This window comes from Squalius cephalus (assembly GCF_949319135.1).
Source record: "Squalius cephalus genome assembly, chromosome: 13".
Taxonomy (NCBI): Eukaryota; Metazoa; Chordata; class Actinopteri; order Cypriniformes; family Leuciscidae; genus Squalius; species Squalius cephalus.
In genome coordinates, this window is record NC_137134.1 from 15,006,155 (window position 1) to 15,022,857 (window position 16,703).

Here is a 16,703-nt window from a genome sequence, read left to right on the forward strand (position 1 = left end):
CCTGGAGGGCCACTGTCCTGCAGAGTTTAGCACAACCCTAATCGAACACACCTCAACCAGCTAATCAATGTCTTCAGGATTACTAGAAGGCTAAAGCAGGTGAGTTTTATTGGGGTTGGAGCTAACAGGACAGTGGCCCTTCAGGACCGAGTTAGCCCATCCCTGGACTTGACTGGATGCTTACACTAACAAAAAAGTGTTAAAAGTGCCAATATTACCATAATGCATGTAGCTACAACTTGGTATGCTTGTACTTTATAGCATTCATATACATTAGCCTATATGGTTATATGAATGTAGTAAAATAGGCTACTTTTTGTTACGATAATTTTCTTTCACAGAAACTAAAGCACAAATCCAACTACATGTTGCAAAATGTATAATGTAGTTATATATATATATATAATTTTTTTTTTTTTTTTTTTTATTACACAAGCAAAATGAGAGTTGAGTTGAGGATAAGGCTACGACAAGACACTTCGACCGAAGTCGAGAGTTTTCACGACGCGAAACAGACGTCTTCACGATACGTCTCCATGGTGGGGGCGGGGTCACACAGCAGGGCGGGATGGAGGAGAATAATACCGTAATCTGAGAGAGAGCGAGAGAGAGAGAGAGAGAGAGAGAGAGAGAGAGAGAGAGAGAGAGAGAGAGAGAGCACATCTGGAGGAAAAAAATAAAGAATCATCATTTCATGTCCTCCACCCTCTGTCTTATTCTCCTCCCTCTCCCTCCGTCTCTTTTTCAGATTGAGGAAGAAGCCGGGAGACAGTAGACAGGCGTCGTAAGCAAGCGATGCTCCTTTGAAATGTATTTATTTAGGAACGATTTATCGTAACTTGACATAATATTTCCCGACAATTGTATACGCTCTTACCTTAAACGAGCAGCTTACGTTTTTTAGCCTAAACAATTTCGCATTGTGCGTGAGTTAGAAATGGTCAACTGGATCCAGGAGTGTTTTTGATGAAGACATCTGGCGTTTTAATCTAAGCGTTAAACGGACCGCGCGCGCTCCTCAAGTCGTCTCAGCGGGTCACGTATTTCGGAATCCGACGGAACGTCATTATTGAGGTAAAACCGCCGGGTATGTCGCGTGCATCTGGACAGACACAAAATGTATCGGCACACCTCTAGAAAAACATTAGGGTTGTGTGTGTGTGTGTGTGTGTGTTATTTTGCTCAAGTTTTATCCAGACAGTCTGACCCAATTTCTTAATAGATATAGCCCAAATGGGTTTGATAAACAGACTCCGTCATAAACAGAGACCACCTGGTGTTATATAACTTATGACAATGATCATGTCAGGGTAGCTACAGGTGTGAATGGAGGACACCTGAGCTAGTGGGTGGGAGTCTATTTGTGTTCCAGATGCTGTAATATCATGTTACTTTATACGGCTTTCTAGAATACTTGATTCTGATTGATCAGTTATTCTACGTCAAATATTTTTGTATACTGCCTCCCCCAACCCCCCTCCTCCCCCTATATAGTCTCCTATAAGATATATTCTATCTGTGCTAGTTTCACATTTCCCGTATTACTCATGTGGTCTCTTTCTTTTGCACGTTAAAATATTTCATGTTTGTTCATGTTTTTATACGGTAGGTGTGTGAAAAGTTGGCTAATTTACAGTCAGCAGTCCATTATTGTGAAATAAACCCCCTAAACATCATACAAGACACTTTTTATTGCAGTCATGATGTTTATTTTTTTAAATGTTGGGTAAACAAATATCCTATCCTGCCTTATTGTGATATCTTGTGGCTAATCAGAATAACTTTTCTTAACCACTTCACGCTATGCTTAGCTAGTAGGCTAAGCTGTTAACCAATTTGAAAGACATTTTTGTGATTAGCGGGACACTTGGCGTGCTTTTATTGCATTTTTCCCACTCACATTAGTAATCATCATAAATTAGAAAACAAACTTCATCCTGTGAAACCCTTTTTGAAATTGAAAGTTGCGTTACCATGAAACGGTATTTAAAACCTTCTAGAGGGCTCAATTTTTGTGATATCAACTTCAAATTTGGAACACAACTTGGTTAGACATGGATTTGAGTGTCTATACATTTTAGATTACAAATTATTTAGAAAAAATATAATTTATAAAATAAATATTTACACTTTTACTTTTTGAAGTAAACAAGTTTTTACACTTTTGCTTTCACTTTATGCATGAACTACAACAATTTAATGAAGCGTATTTTCATGTCTTTGCTCAAAAAGGGATGAGAGTATGTAATCTTGAGGGCTAGTCGTTGAATTAGGTACTGTAATCCAAATTCAAAATACTAGAGAGGGTTGTTTTCCCCGCCCCCTCCTCCTCAGATTCAATGCTCATGCGGGTTGCCAGATTGAGAACACACAACAGGAGTGAGCGCAATTGGAAATGAAGGCGACAAGCTTTAAGTTAATGAGTTGATATATCCGCATTTTAATAAGCCTCTTGTCATAAAGCTTTTTTATTACAGTGCTTTTTATGTCGGGTAGAATCTGCAATCTCTGACCCAGTTTGTTTTCTGGCTTCCATGGCTACAATACGCCGTTTTCTGCCAACTGGCAACCCTGGGTGTCTAAATACTTTTGGGTAAATTGGCAGTGGGCGGGGTCACAAAGTCTAAAACAAAAACAGACATTTTGACACCGAACAAACATTTCAAAAGTAGAATAACTGGCTGTAGCATTGGTTTTCAGAGAAACAAAGAAGTGAACTAAGCATGTTTTCTAAATCTCTACAAACATATTATGGTATTTTTGTGCTTAAGTACAGTCAAAATAATTACATACAACACCTTTAACAGGTTTATTTTTCTCAAATGAAAATGAGGATGTGAGGTATAGATGTACAATAGATCATACTGTTCGAAGGTCCTATATCATATCTAATTTTCGCTAATAATTCGCAAACTAGTTTATATGGCGTCTACCCTTTCTAAGGTCCATTAACTTTTGCATATATCGCAGATGTACGGAAATATTCAAGATTGGAAGCTATCAAATGTGCGTCAGAAGAATCGGCTATTGAAAAACCCATACTGATGATTGCTAATCCGAATCTGTGGGTGTTTGCTGAGTCCAGCTCAGTGTCTATGGTGGTTATGGCAGTACTTTGGGAGGTTCTCGGTGCAACGCCAAGCCCAGTCCTGATGCAACAAACTGCAACATTAACAGAGAGTCTAAGGAATGGAATGAGAGACAGATTGTGGCTGAATGTGTGTGGCTGGGGAGTATGTGCATGAATGTTTCAGTGGGTCGTGAGACATTGTTCACTGTGATTTTTCACGGATGTGTTCGTAATACTTCTGTTTTGACTTATAGTGTGGTTTTTTCACTTGCATTGAGGTTCGTTGGGTTCAGCGGAGAGAATGGGTGAGGAAAGCAGAAAGGAGAGATGAAACCGCACATTCTTGTCTTGTGAAACGCCAACCACCAATGGCTGCTTCTGAAATTCTTTGTCTCCAGTAGTTCCTCATGACATTGTCCTAAACTTTACCTATACAAGAGCGCTTTGTACACACGGTATTGAGCAATATATGTTCATTTCCAAAAGAAACACAGAGAATTCATTCCTGAGCTCCCTCCCTCCCTTTTCTCTTCATCAACCCTTATGTCTCATTCTATTTTCTCAATCTCTCTCCCCCCTTTGGCTTGAGTTTGAGGTTGGACAGAGTTCCTGGAGGCCTTTACGAATCATGAGCAATCCAAGGGGAGGAGGAAAGCCATGGAAAATCAGAGCGAGCAAGAGAAAGAGAGAAATATGAGAGCGCGAGAGGAGAGAAAATGATGTCTGAAGAATTTCGAATTGCACTTAATCCACACCGTCCATCTGATTCTCTGCCGCGTCGTTCTCCCAGACTTCCTCTCTGCTCCGTGTCGCTGGAGAAACTGCGCACGATTGCGCGCGCTCGGTCCGCAGCTGCTTCTTGTTATTGTTTATGAGCTTGGCTCTCTCTTTGCATTTCTAGTGTACACTTAAAAGCGCAGTGGAAACAAATTGAGTGAATCTGCTGTGGCCAGAGGAATGTGTGTGTTTGTGTGTGTGTCTGGATGACAGACTATACGGAGAGAGAGAAGGAGAGAAGAAGGAATGGGAATTTTAGAGGAGGGGAGGCTATGTTGACCTTGTCCTGTTGCCAGACGCAGGGGGTGGAGAGTGAAGAAGGAGTGATGAAGAAAAAGAGAGAGAGGGAGCGATGTGGTGTTCATTGCCTTCTGTAGGATGTTGTTGTTTCTTCCTCATCAGTGATTCATTATTAAGCTGTGTTTTGCTCTCCACCCTTATCCTGTTATGGATGAATGGCAGAGAGTGTTTTTTTAATCACGGGTCTTCAGAATAATCAACTCAGTCTGTTTCTTCCGCCACACTGTAAAATATTATATGATCAATGAGTTATGACAACATATGTTTTTACATTGCTTTAACTCATTAAAATAAGTTAACTTCTTTTATAAGTTATACAAGATTCAACACATTTCAGTTTAATGTAATTTAAGTTGAATTGACTTAAATCTCCAAGTTGATTGTACTTAAAAATTTAAGGCAGCAACTTTTTTTTACAGTGTTTTTTTTTTTTCAGATGCGCTCATAATATCAAGCTACTGTATATCGATATAAACGTTATCGTCGCATCATTTTGTGTCGTTTATAAAAATACGTCGATATATCGCACAAACTTGATATACCACCCAGCCCTAATATATACGTTGTATTTGGGGCACTAGCACTCCATTCTCATTATTTCTTTTTCTGTCTCTCTTCCTCATGCCAGACTCTGAGATTGCAAGCTAAATAATGGGATTGCATCACTGAGATTTGGAAGGAGGGAGTGAAAAAGAGAAGTAGGAAAGGAATGATCACCCACTGCTTTTCAGTGTAAGTCAACCAAAGTAGTGAAAGGGCCAGAATTACAGACACTCGCAAATGTGGAGGAATGAGAAACAGAGAACAAGAAAGAGAGACCTTGAGCTTGTCTGTCTGGAGATTACAATCATAAACGTTGATTTTTAAAATACATTTCTGGGTGGTATTTCACGCCAAAATTAAAAGAATAAATAATACAATATTTAGAATTTATGCGCATCTTTGCGTTTCCATCAAGTGTTTTTTATGCGATATCCCAAAATGTGCATAAAAATGGGTGGATCGAAACAGGGCTATTGAAAGGCAGCTTCCCATTTTTAAAACCTGTTGAATGTTACCAGCAGGTCGACATTCAGAAATGCGTGCAATATTTGTGTGGTGTTTGTACTGTATGTCTCAATGTTAGTGTGTATATAAAACTCAGAAAGTAAGGGTGGAGCTCGAGGAAGAAGTTGAAAACAAACCCCCATGCCAGCGACTGAGAGCGAGCGAGGGAGGAGACTAGGGGAAGTGTTCGGGAATCAAAGCTTTTGCAATACTGTGTAATATCACAGAGAGAGAGCAAATCAGAGGAATGAGGAAAAGAAAACTTGCAGAAGTACATGAAAACCAGAAGTGTTTGCAGGAAGATCGACATTTCAACAGTTAAGGCAATGTTCTCTGCAAGAAAAAGGCAACTTTGGGCAATGATGAATGTGGGGGTGTTTTAAAGGTGCTGTATTTCCCCATTCCTGTGCAAGTGAAGAAAGTAATTACATTGTCAGCTGAATATTTATGTAATGCACATCAAGGCAGGAGAGAAGTCATTCAGCGGGTCCAAAAACTTGAGATCTTTTATTTACACATGGAAATAAACAATAGAAAGTCCCCTTTTCACTTCCCATGTAAATTGTTAATATATTTTATAATAAAAAAAAAATACCTAGAGATGCACAATGAATTTATATTCGTATTGGCCAGTATTGGATATTTTTGCTTTTTTTCCCCTTGTGATGTCAAAATTAAGTTTTAGTTTAATATATATATATACACTCACCTAAAGGATTATTAGGAACACCTGTTCAATTTCTCATTAATGCAATTATCTAATCAACCAATCACATGGCAGTTGCTTCAATGCATTTAGGGGTGTGGTCCTGGTCAAGACAATCTCCTGAACTCCAAACTGAATGTCAGAATGGGAAAGAAAGGTGATTTAAGCAATTTTGAGCGTCGCATGGTTGTTGGTGCCAGACGGGCCGGTCTGAGTATTTCACAATCTGCTCAGTTACTGGGATTTTCACGCACAACCATTTCTAGGGTTTACAAAGAATGGTGTGAAAAGGGAAAAACATCCAGTATGCGGCAGTCCTGTGGGCGAAAATGCCTTGTTGATGCTAGAGGTCAGAGGAGAATGGGCCGACTGATTCAAGCTGATAGAAGAGCAACTTTGACTGAAATAACCACTCGTTACAACCGAGGTATGCAGCAAAGCATTTGTGAAGCCACAACACGCACAACCTGGAGGCGGATGGGCTACAACAGCAGAAGACCCCACCGGGTACCACTCATCTCCACTACAAATAGGAAAAAGAGGCTACAATTTGCACAAGCTCACCAAAATTGGACAGTTGAAGACTGGAAAAATGTTGCCTGGTCTGATGAGTCTCGATTTCTGTTGAGACACTCAGATGGTAGAGTCAGAATTTGGCGTAAACAGAATGAGAACATGGATCCATCATGCCTTGTTACCACTGTGCAGGCTGGTGGTGGTGGTGTAATGGTGTGGGGGATGTTTTCTTGGCACACTTTAGGCCCATTAGTGCCAATTGGGCATCGTTTAAATGCCACGGCCTACCTGAGCATTGTTTCTGACCATGTCCATCCCTTTATGACCACCATGTACCCATCCTCTGATGGCTACTTCCAGCAGGATAATGCACCATGTCACAAAACTCGAATCATTTCAAATTGGTTTCTTGAACATGACAATGAGTTCACTATACTAAAATGGCCCCCACAGTCACCAGATCTCAACCCAATAGAGCATCTTTGGGATGTGGTGGAACGGGAGCTTCGTGCCCTGGATGTGCATCCCACAAATCTCCATCAACTGCAAGATGCTATCCTATCAATATGGGCCAACATTTCTAAAGAATGCTTTCAGCACCTTGTTGAATCAATGCCACGTAGAATTAAGGCAGTTCTGAAGGCGAAAGGGGTCAAACACAGTATTAGTATGGTGTTCCAAATAATCCTTTAGGTGAGTGTACATATATATATATATATATATATATATATATATATATATATATATATATATATATATATATAAATCTGAATTTAAAAAGATTAATTGAAGTTGTTTTTTCATTTTTTTTTTTCATTTTATTTACACAAAATAATACAGAATTCTAATATCAGCCATAACATGGAAATAATTACCAGCTAGAAATTTTATATCGGCACATTCCTACTTTTACTAGTGGTCTTAGACTACGATTGATTTATTGATTTAAGTTTTATTTATTTTATTTTATTTACACAAAATAGTACAAAATTTAAAAAATTACCATAACATGAAAATAATTATCAACCACAATTTTAATATCGGCACATTCCTAATTTTAACAAGTGGTCTTAGACTATGATTGATTTAAATTGTATTTATTTTATTTTATTTACACAAAATAATACAGAATTCTAATATCGACCATAACATGAAAATAATTACCAGCCAGAAATTTTATATCGGCACATTCCTACTTTAACTAGTGGTCTTAGACTATTCATTTAAATTTATTTTATTTTATTTTATTTCATTTTATTTTTTAACTAGTGGTCTTTGATTTTTGGACCCCCTTGTACAAACACACACATACCCAATGGATGTGGAGCCAGAGGCCCACTCTTCATCAACTTTTCCTCTGCATCACAGTAAGAAACTGAGACTGGGGGGAAAAGAATGAAGGAAAGCAAAGAACTCAGATCTATATATCTCTGTAATGCGTTCTGCATGTTTTGACTGCAGTGTGGCTGCTGGTGTGATGAACTGCTTCTCTGTGTGTGTGTGTGTGTGTGTGTGTGTGTCTGACCTGCCTGGCAGAAAGAAATGTAAATGACTTACAGTTGCTGAAGTGGAGCTGCACGTGTGTGGGAGTGTGTCTGCGTGTGTGTGAGAGAGAGGGCATTTCCTTCTAAAAAACAAACTGCGAAATCACTGCTGTCTCACAGTGCTGGTGCCACTGTGAAGTCGGTAACATTATAATAATATGGTTTGATTTTCTCAGGATCGAAGCCATGCTGTCGCTGGATGAGCCCCTGGACTTGAAGATTCTCTCTGGCCCTGACAGGACTCTCAGAACGTCCATCTGTGCCCCGCTGCACTTTTCCCGTGCGCGAATACCCCGGGCACTGCACAAGTCCACAAGCCCTGGTTAGTCAACCACACAAACCACTACATAAGACTATACAGATGAAGCTTCAAACTAGGGGTGTGAATCCTTGTGTAGAGTAGACAGAGAATCGATTTGGTTCACAATTCACAGGTTTTCAATTCCATTCAAGAACTATTTTTGCTAATTCAAAACAATTCGATTCTAGACGATTCAGAGAGTGGGGAGACAAAGAAAAAAACTTCAGTCCATTGTTAGATCATGTTAGTTCTTAATGATGCTACATCTCTTTATTTTAATAGCCTATTAAACATTGGCATGCTGTGTGTAGAAATTCACATAAGCCAAGATTTAAAAAGGCTTTATAAGTAGTATTGTTAGTTCATGTTAAAGTGATAGTTCACCCTAAAACGAAAATCCTGTCATTAATTACTCACCCTCATGTTGTTCCAAACCCGTAAGACTTTCGTTCATCTTCGAAACACAAATGAAGATATTTTAATGAAATCTGAGAGATTCCTGTCCCTCCGTTGACACTCCATGCAACCACCATTTTGAAAAGTTAAAGAGAAAGAGATTGTAAAACGAATCCATATGAATTGAGCGGTTTAGTCAAAATTTTCTGAAGAAACTCGATTGCTTTATATGATGAACGGATTGAATCCACCTGTTGGTGGATCTGTCTCGAGACTCGGCAGCCCGACTGTTTGGGCGGATTAATAAAGCATTGTTGATTTTAATTTTGCTTCTAGGTCCTCTGTTTCAGAACCTGACAGGTCTAAAATCATTGGAGTTTATTAGGGGTGTAATGGTTCTAATTACTCACGGTTCGGTTTTTATCACTGTTTTAGGGGTCATGGTTTCGGTACGGTTCGGTATGTGCTATGTTCAGGGGTAAAAAGGACTACTGTCAAATATAAATAAAGACAATAAGAACAAATCATCTAAATACAATCAACAGCACAAATAAATACAATGGAGCAAAGATACAAATACATTAAACAGTGCTTTTCAGGTTATTTAGGAATCTAATAGTACAGTTTTCAATGCAGAAATTGAATAAAGTAATCAAATGTAAAACAACATGATTGCATATAATCTTCACTGTATCAATTAAAGAAAGATGAATCATTATTAAAGTTATTCAGTCAAGAGCAGTGAGTGATTTTCTTGTCTTTTGTTGTTTGGTTAACATTAAAAACACATACAGCAGGAATATTAGGCTGCTGTCACTTTAAAACATAATTTTCGAATGTTTACTTTCACGTAAGACATAACCTACTATGTCTGCTAGGATACTCGCCAAGACTGGGCATGTTGACGTCATTTTTGTGTGAATTTGTCCGTTCAATAGCAAGACTTGAAAGAACTCAATATTTGTGCGCTGTCTGAGACGCGGCTTTCTGTGTTCGCGCTTCGGACGATCGCACACACAAATCTTCTCACAGCGCACAAGTTCTCTTTCACTTCTTCTTGCGCTTGAATGTTTAAATTGGCAAATTAGAGAGAATTTTCTCTCAAATCTCACACCTATTATCCACTTTCTGCATCCACCACTGTTCACGATTCAAAAATCTATGTTTCAAGATGGATCGATAATCAATCCATCGAGAAAATTCGTTAATTGTTACACCCCTAGTCAGTACCTTGTTTAGGTCCTGAAAAAAATCAGTGGATTTTGCTTCAGTGATGAATAATTCAGTGACTCAATGGCTGCATCTGAAAACTGATAAATGCTGCTTTCAGAGGACGCATTGCAAGGTAGGCAGGGATCAAGGCACGTCTGAATCCAAAGTTAACTTCACTTCCTGTCTCCTGAGATCCCCTCATCTGATGGATTTTTGAAGGCAGCATACAGTAGAAGTATCCTTCGCTGTCTTTGATTTCCCACAAACCTGTGTTTTCCATTCCGTGACAGTTGAGCTAGAAAATAAAGATTGCGCCTGAAAGTTAGTGGTCAGTTTGTGTAAACTGTACGTTTTTGACCAATGTTTTCCACTTTTGATGTCATTTCTAGCTAGAAATTACTATTGTAGTGGTTTTCTCCAAACCTCGCTCTATTTTTCTGTAGATCATTAAACTGCTACTGTTTCGTGAGGAACCTTCGTTCACAAACGCTGCCAGCAAAGTCATGTCAAGTCTGATAGGCCAGCTAGGCAACAAGTCACATGCCTACGTTTTCGGATGCAGCCGATTAGATAGTCTCTTGACCACCAGCTGGTTTAAAAATGTAACTGCAGAAAGAGCCTGTAACAAACTAACCTCCTCTCTTCTTCTCTCCAGATGCAGCTGATAAAGACATGTCAGACTCTTCATCATGCACAGCTGTGGATCTGAGTCTGTCTCCATCCTCCTCTCCCTCACCACCCTCTCCCATAGACAGCGGCTCCAGCTGGAGCCCCACAGCGCCTCTGCTGGCCTCAGTGAGTAACTTTCCCACAACTTCTTTTGTTTTGGAACAAAATTGCCAGGTGAACAATACATGACTAAATCCTATATGCTTGTTACTGGTGTTACCGGGGTCCAAAATGAACTATTTTTTTGCCTCAAATCATTAAATGAATAAAACAAATTTGCCTTGTTTCCGCCAGATATAAACTCACAATTGAGAGAAATAAACTCACCGCAGAATAAAACATTTTAAAAGATGATTGCGATGCATTTGCGAGTTTACATCTCCCATTTCTGACTTTATTTCTCAGAACTGCGAGATAAAGCCAGAATTGCATGATATAAAGTCAGAATTGTGAGATATAAACTCGCAATTCTGAGGAAAAAAGTATTTTTTTCCTTAGAATTGGACTTTATAACTCTTTATATAACTATAAAGAGATGCAAGATATAAACTCGCAATTGCGAGAAAAAAAAGTCAGAATTGTGAGTTTATTTCTCGCAATTCTGACTTTATTTCATGCAATTCTGGCTTTATGCTCGCAGTTCTGAGAAATAAAGTCAGAATTGGGAGATGTAAACTCGCAAATGTATCGCAATTATCTTTTAAAATGTTTTATTCTGTGGCGGAAACAAGCTTCTAATGATTAAAATCACTGGGATGAATCAAAATCTGTGGTGTAGACAATGTTTCTTCTGCGTTCTGCTGGAAGAATGACTGCCTTATGCACAGTCCCATAATTCAATTTATGGGACACTATTTCACACACTAATTCATTTCAGTCCAGTCTCACACAGTATCCTGATCTGAACCCCTGATCGGAACATGTTCAGACTTGTCCGAGCACGAGGTGGTCTCCTACTCCTGAACCATGATGAGTCGGGCATGATTCAGAAATGAATTACTGACACATACGCTCTTCTACTCACAGGAATCCGAAAGTACCACGTATCACGAGGACAGCGCCTCTCCTCCTCCAGGTTTCCAGTTCTTTCTGCCCATTGGTGCAGAGGGTGCCCTGCGCCTGCCCTCCTCGATGCTGATTGGTCGGCACTCCCCTGAGCCCTCTAGTGACGAGCAGCTGGCCTGTCGCTGGCGTAAGGTGAGTGACAGAGAGCCTGTTTTACTGTTTTGATCCATGATCATGAGGTTGATGACTAAATAAATGTCAGACATGCCATAATCGGTTTCCAAGAGAAACACATTAACAAGGACAGTGCAAATGTATTATAAAACAGGAAATAATGGACATGAGTGATGTGAGTGAATGGACGTGGGTGATAAAATACAAAAAAATCCAATAGACTTAAGGGCCATTCACATCAAGAATGATAACTATAATAACTATAAAGTTTTAAGCTGTACTCGCATGACTGAAATAGTTTCCCGAGAGGCGTTTCAAAGATGGCCGCCGAGTGAAATGACTTGCCTTAAAGGGATTTTGGCAACCACCCACAACATCCTAGCATTGTTGATGCTAATTTTGTATAGTACATTTCAAAGTAGAACTTGCTGTAGCATTGTTTTTTTCTGAGAAACGTATGTGAACGTAGCATGTTTCCTAATTCTCTGCAAACATATTATGGTATTTTTGTGCTTTAGTACAGTAAAAAAAAAAAAAAAAAAAAAAAAAAACGACATACAGCACCTTTAAATATTAAAAGCGCTATTCACACATATGTTCATTCTGTGCTCCTCATCTTCCTCTCTGCTCCTCATGCACTCTCTGTCTTTACTCTGTAGTGCCATCTGCTGTTCGAGAGCCTGCAGGATCTGGTGGACCATGTGAATGACTCGCATGTGAAACCGGAGAAGAATTCAGGATACTGCTGCCACTGGGAGGGCTGCGCGCGCAAGGGAAGAGGCTTTAATGCCAGGTCAGACAATATACGCGCATTCATGGGATTTAACATTATTTCTAAGCAAAATTAGGTGAGGTTTATGATTAAAACAGGAAAAATAAAGTAGGTAAGAAAAAAAGAACTCAAGATATATTTACATTTATGTATTAGTTTTTCATAATCATAATTTTTTCATAATATATTCATATTCATATTCATTCTTTAAAAAAATAAAATAATTTATGATTATGAAATTGCTTTTAAAACCATCACTCTCCGAGATATGTTTGCTTTTGGACAGTGTGTGTGTACAGTAGGTGAGCACTAATCCAGGATCCATTTGTTTAATGCAGGTACAAGATGCTGATTCATATCCGGACTCATACCAATGAGAAACCTCATCATTGTCCTACCTGCCACAAGAGCTTTTCCCGCCTGGAAAACCTGAAAATACACACACGCTCACACACAGGTGAGATCCACGCATTTGCAAGAAGAACCAGTTTCTGTGTGTGAAACATCAAATATGCACACACAGATAATATGGTACACATCAGATTAGCCCATGATTTACTCACCCTGAAGCCATCCTGTGTGTATATGACATTCTTCTTTCAGAAGAAGCATTATTACTTAAATAACTATTTACTTAAAGGGATAGTTCACCCAAAAATGAAAATTAGCCCATGATGTCAGAAGAATGTCATATACACCTAGGATAGCTTCCAGGTGAGCAAATCATGGGCTAATTTTCATTTTTGGGTGAACTATCCCTTCAAGTAAATAATTCTTCAAGGAAGAAGCCAAGCCTGTTAATCATGTCTCTAGATCAAATAAAGATAAAGTAGACTATACAAATTAAGTAAATGGTGCTTGATGTTTTTCAGGTATCTAACAGCAGCATCAAGTTTTCAAGAAAACATTCAGATATTGAAATTATAATACAAAAGCAATCAATGTTAAATAAAAGTACTTAAATTATTTTATTTAATAATTATTCTCATTAATAACAATATTAGTAAATCAAAATGATTTAATAATTAATTACAATTAAATAAATCATTATTGTATAAATATAATTATAAGTGTTTTTTGTATATTTGTAAATCTATATGATTATAATTATTTTAAAAAAAAATTATATTTAGATTTATTATGCTATCAGACAATATTTTTAATAGGTGCACCAATATTTTAATCCGCGCTCTGCGTACCGAGTCTGTAGAATTAACTGTAGAATTAGATTTGTATTGTTAACGTTTTAAATACCAGAATGCCAGTACTTTTGACACTCCTAACATTCAGACACATCACCATTTCCCCACACAAAATGACAGGTCTCTACAGGCCTGTGCCGTCTGGTTGTCCCTGACGGACCTCGGCTGTCTCGAACCCTGCATTCCTCCAGTACAAGCCTTTGATTATCTCTTGCTCTTCTGCCCTCTCAGGAGAGAAGCCGTACATCTGTCCTTACGAAGGCTGCAACAAGCGCTACTCGAACTCCAGCGACCGCTTCAAACACACGCGCACGCACTACGTGGACAAGCCCTACTGCTGTAAAATGGTGGGCTGTCTGAAGCGCTACACCGACCCCAGTTCTCTCCGAAAACACATCAAGGCACACGGCCACGCTGTAGTGCAGGAACGCGCCACTTCTCCCAGAATCAACAGGCTGGAATCGGACGGCGCATCACCGGTTGATGGCCGACGTATGGATCGATCTTACCCAGGGGCGGCTCATTTCATCTTGCCAGGTGCGGCGACAACCTTATTTGGAGCTCACACCTTTACCAGGCCCCTTGGGGGTCACCCCTTGGATCTGTCCAGGCTCGGCCCGCTTTTAGGAGCAGGGCACGTGCTGTACCCCAGCTCCGGTGCTCTTGGGCTCGGGAAGGTGCCTATCTTACACCCCTTGTTGTTGCCGCCATTCGGACTCAGTGGAGGACAGTCTGAAAGAGGGGTTGAGGAAGAGGAGGATGCTGATGATGATGAAGATGAAGGCAGGATGGGAGCAGGACTGGGCCCTCACTCATGGGTCGTGATCCCTCCGGGAATGCTGTTCTTGAAACACATGGCGACCACGTAAAGAGAGTCATATTGCCTTGTTCACACTGCACACAAATCTGATTTGGATTTCACACCTGATCAAACTGAAAGAAAGCAGATCCGTTACATCTCGTCTCGAATGAGGCTAAAAAAAACTTCTTGGAAATATGATCTAACAGTTGAGAGTTCAGAATTTGAACTGTTCACGAATGTGATGTGAATCCGGTTTATTTGTTTTCTGTTCACACTACAAAAACAAAACTGGTTTGTGTCAGATACACCCAAAATTCTTCTTTTGTTTCTGAACAAGGCCTTACGGGCTGTTTACACTAAGGTCAATAACGATAACTATAAAAGGTTTTAATAATTGTCTAACTCTGTGAGAGTATCGCAGTCCACACCACAACTATAACGATAACGACACAGAGGAACAATGTTATTGGAATCACTTTGATAAATTATGACAGCCAATCAGAATCCATCCTGCTTTAAAGAGCTGGAGCATTTAACAATGATAAACAATGTTATCTTTATTTGGTGTGGACACTATTATAGTTATCGTTAAAGTGATCTTTATAGTACACTTCTTAGAGGAAACCGATTCAGTCAATCGTACACACAATATTTGGATTAGTCATTAAGGTGCTGCCTTTTAGGAGAATCATTATGGGAGAGTTTACATACAGAGTTATTACACAATATTATGTGGCAACATTCAAATATTAATTTTTCAGTACTTGCTGACACAGTAATATTCATGCATCATCTGTGCACATTATAAATCATTATGTCATCAAAGAAGTCAGAATGTATGCAATGTGACGTCTGACGAGAAACCTAGTGGGCGAGCTTCCTAACTCATAATTATGCTGCGTTGACTCACAGTGGCCAAACAAAGTGACCAGGATGTGAATATAAAAAGCATATGATATGACGCTGTGAGCCAACAAAGCAGTTTGTACTAAACTTTTTTCCACAACTAGGACAACGAGTAGGCCGGATATGTTCAATTAAAAAATATATTACATGAAAAATAAAACCCTAAAATCGGTCAAGTTAATTTAGGCATAACAGCATTTTAATGTACAGCATGAAAAATAAGCATTCCTCACTCATTCTTACTTTTAAAAGTGTTATTAAATTATTAGCGTTGTTAACGTTCAGTGAGCGTTAGAGTAAGGCAGAGATAATCTAAACTGAAAAATTAGGGTGAAATGTGATATCTTTTTAAAAACTGGGATGCTCCCTATTGTAGTGTGTATCAAACCAACTAGTTAAAAGAACAACTAGTCTCTCTGGACCAATTCGGGACATATATGAAAAGTACCTTTTGAATGATTTTGTCAAGCAAAATTTGTGATTGCTATAAGTAATCATCAGCTTTTATTCTTCATTATTAGCCATTTAATGGTGCAACTGTGTTTATGTTTTGTACGTTTTCGAAGACGAGACATTGACTGTGTCAAAACTGTGTCATATGATGACATGAGTCCACTTGGATTCCACTATTTTTTATCCATTATTAAGTTCTGTGGCTAGCGGATTACTAAACCTTTATGCATGGCTGACCTTTCTCACTTAGACGGCGCCTGGTTTTGCACCAGGAATCCCATATGTATCGCTCTGATTTGATATCTGCCATGCACAATGGATAAATGCTAAGACTATGGCCTGTCAAGGCCAGCGCAAGTATTTTAATGAAATGTATTTGCACAGGATATTTTATTGATCATATTTTTACCAGTACCAAGTGCCTTCTATTGTAAGGTCGTTATTGACGAAATACAATGTATTAAATACATTTGGATGTATATTGTGAGTGTATTTTACCAGATTTAGTTCAATAGTCTTCTATCGTAAATGTTTTCTTGACGTTGAGGCTAATGTCTCATGAAGTCTTTCCATACAACAGGACGTCTGTCAATGTGACCGGAATGAGATTTTGAAATCGAGGACTGTGACGCAAAAGTCTAATAAAGAGTGCAATTACCAAAGTGTGTACAGTGTTGTTTTATCTAAAGGGGATTAAAGGCTTTTATGTTTATTGTCAAAGGGTAAATGTTTGGTTAGTTGAATGTGAGGTTAATTCATATAATCAGCAGAAGGATATTTTTGCTTTATTTGTATTACAACTGGAAAGGAAGTGCTTTGCATTAACTACGTATATGGAAAATTTGTGGTCT

At 38.9% G+C, this 16,703-nt stretch overlaps 1 protein-coding gene across 1 annotated transcript; it reads left to right on the forward strand.

Annotated features, from left to right (window-relative positions):
• Positions 1-661: 661 nt before the first annotated feature.
• Positions 662-16,511, forward strand: glis2a (GLIS family zinc finger 2a). Its single transcript, XM_079889977.1, has 7 exons — positions 662-1,074; positions 8,137-8,282; positions 10,525-10,664; positions 11,565-11,735; positions 12,377-12,510; positions 12,828-12,946; positions 13,923-16,511. Exons 2-7 carry the CDS (start codon positions 8,147-8,149, stop codon positions 14,558-14,560), a joined length of 1,338 nt encoding a protein of 445 aa, XP_079746103.1. The 5' UTR covers positions 662-1,074; positions 8,137-8,146; the 3' UTR covers positions 14,561-16,511.
• The last annotated feature ends 192 nt before the right edge of the window (positions 16,512-16,703 follow it).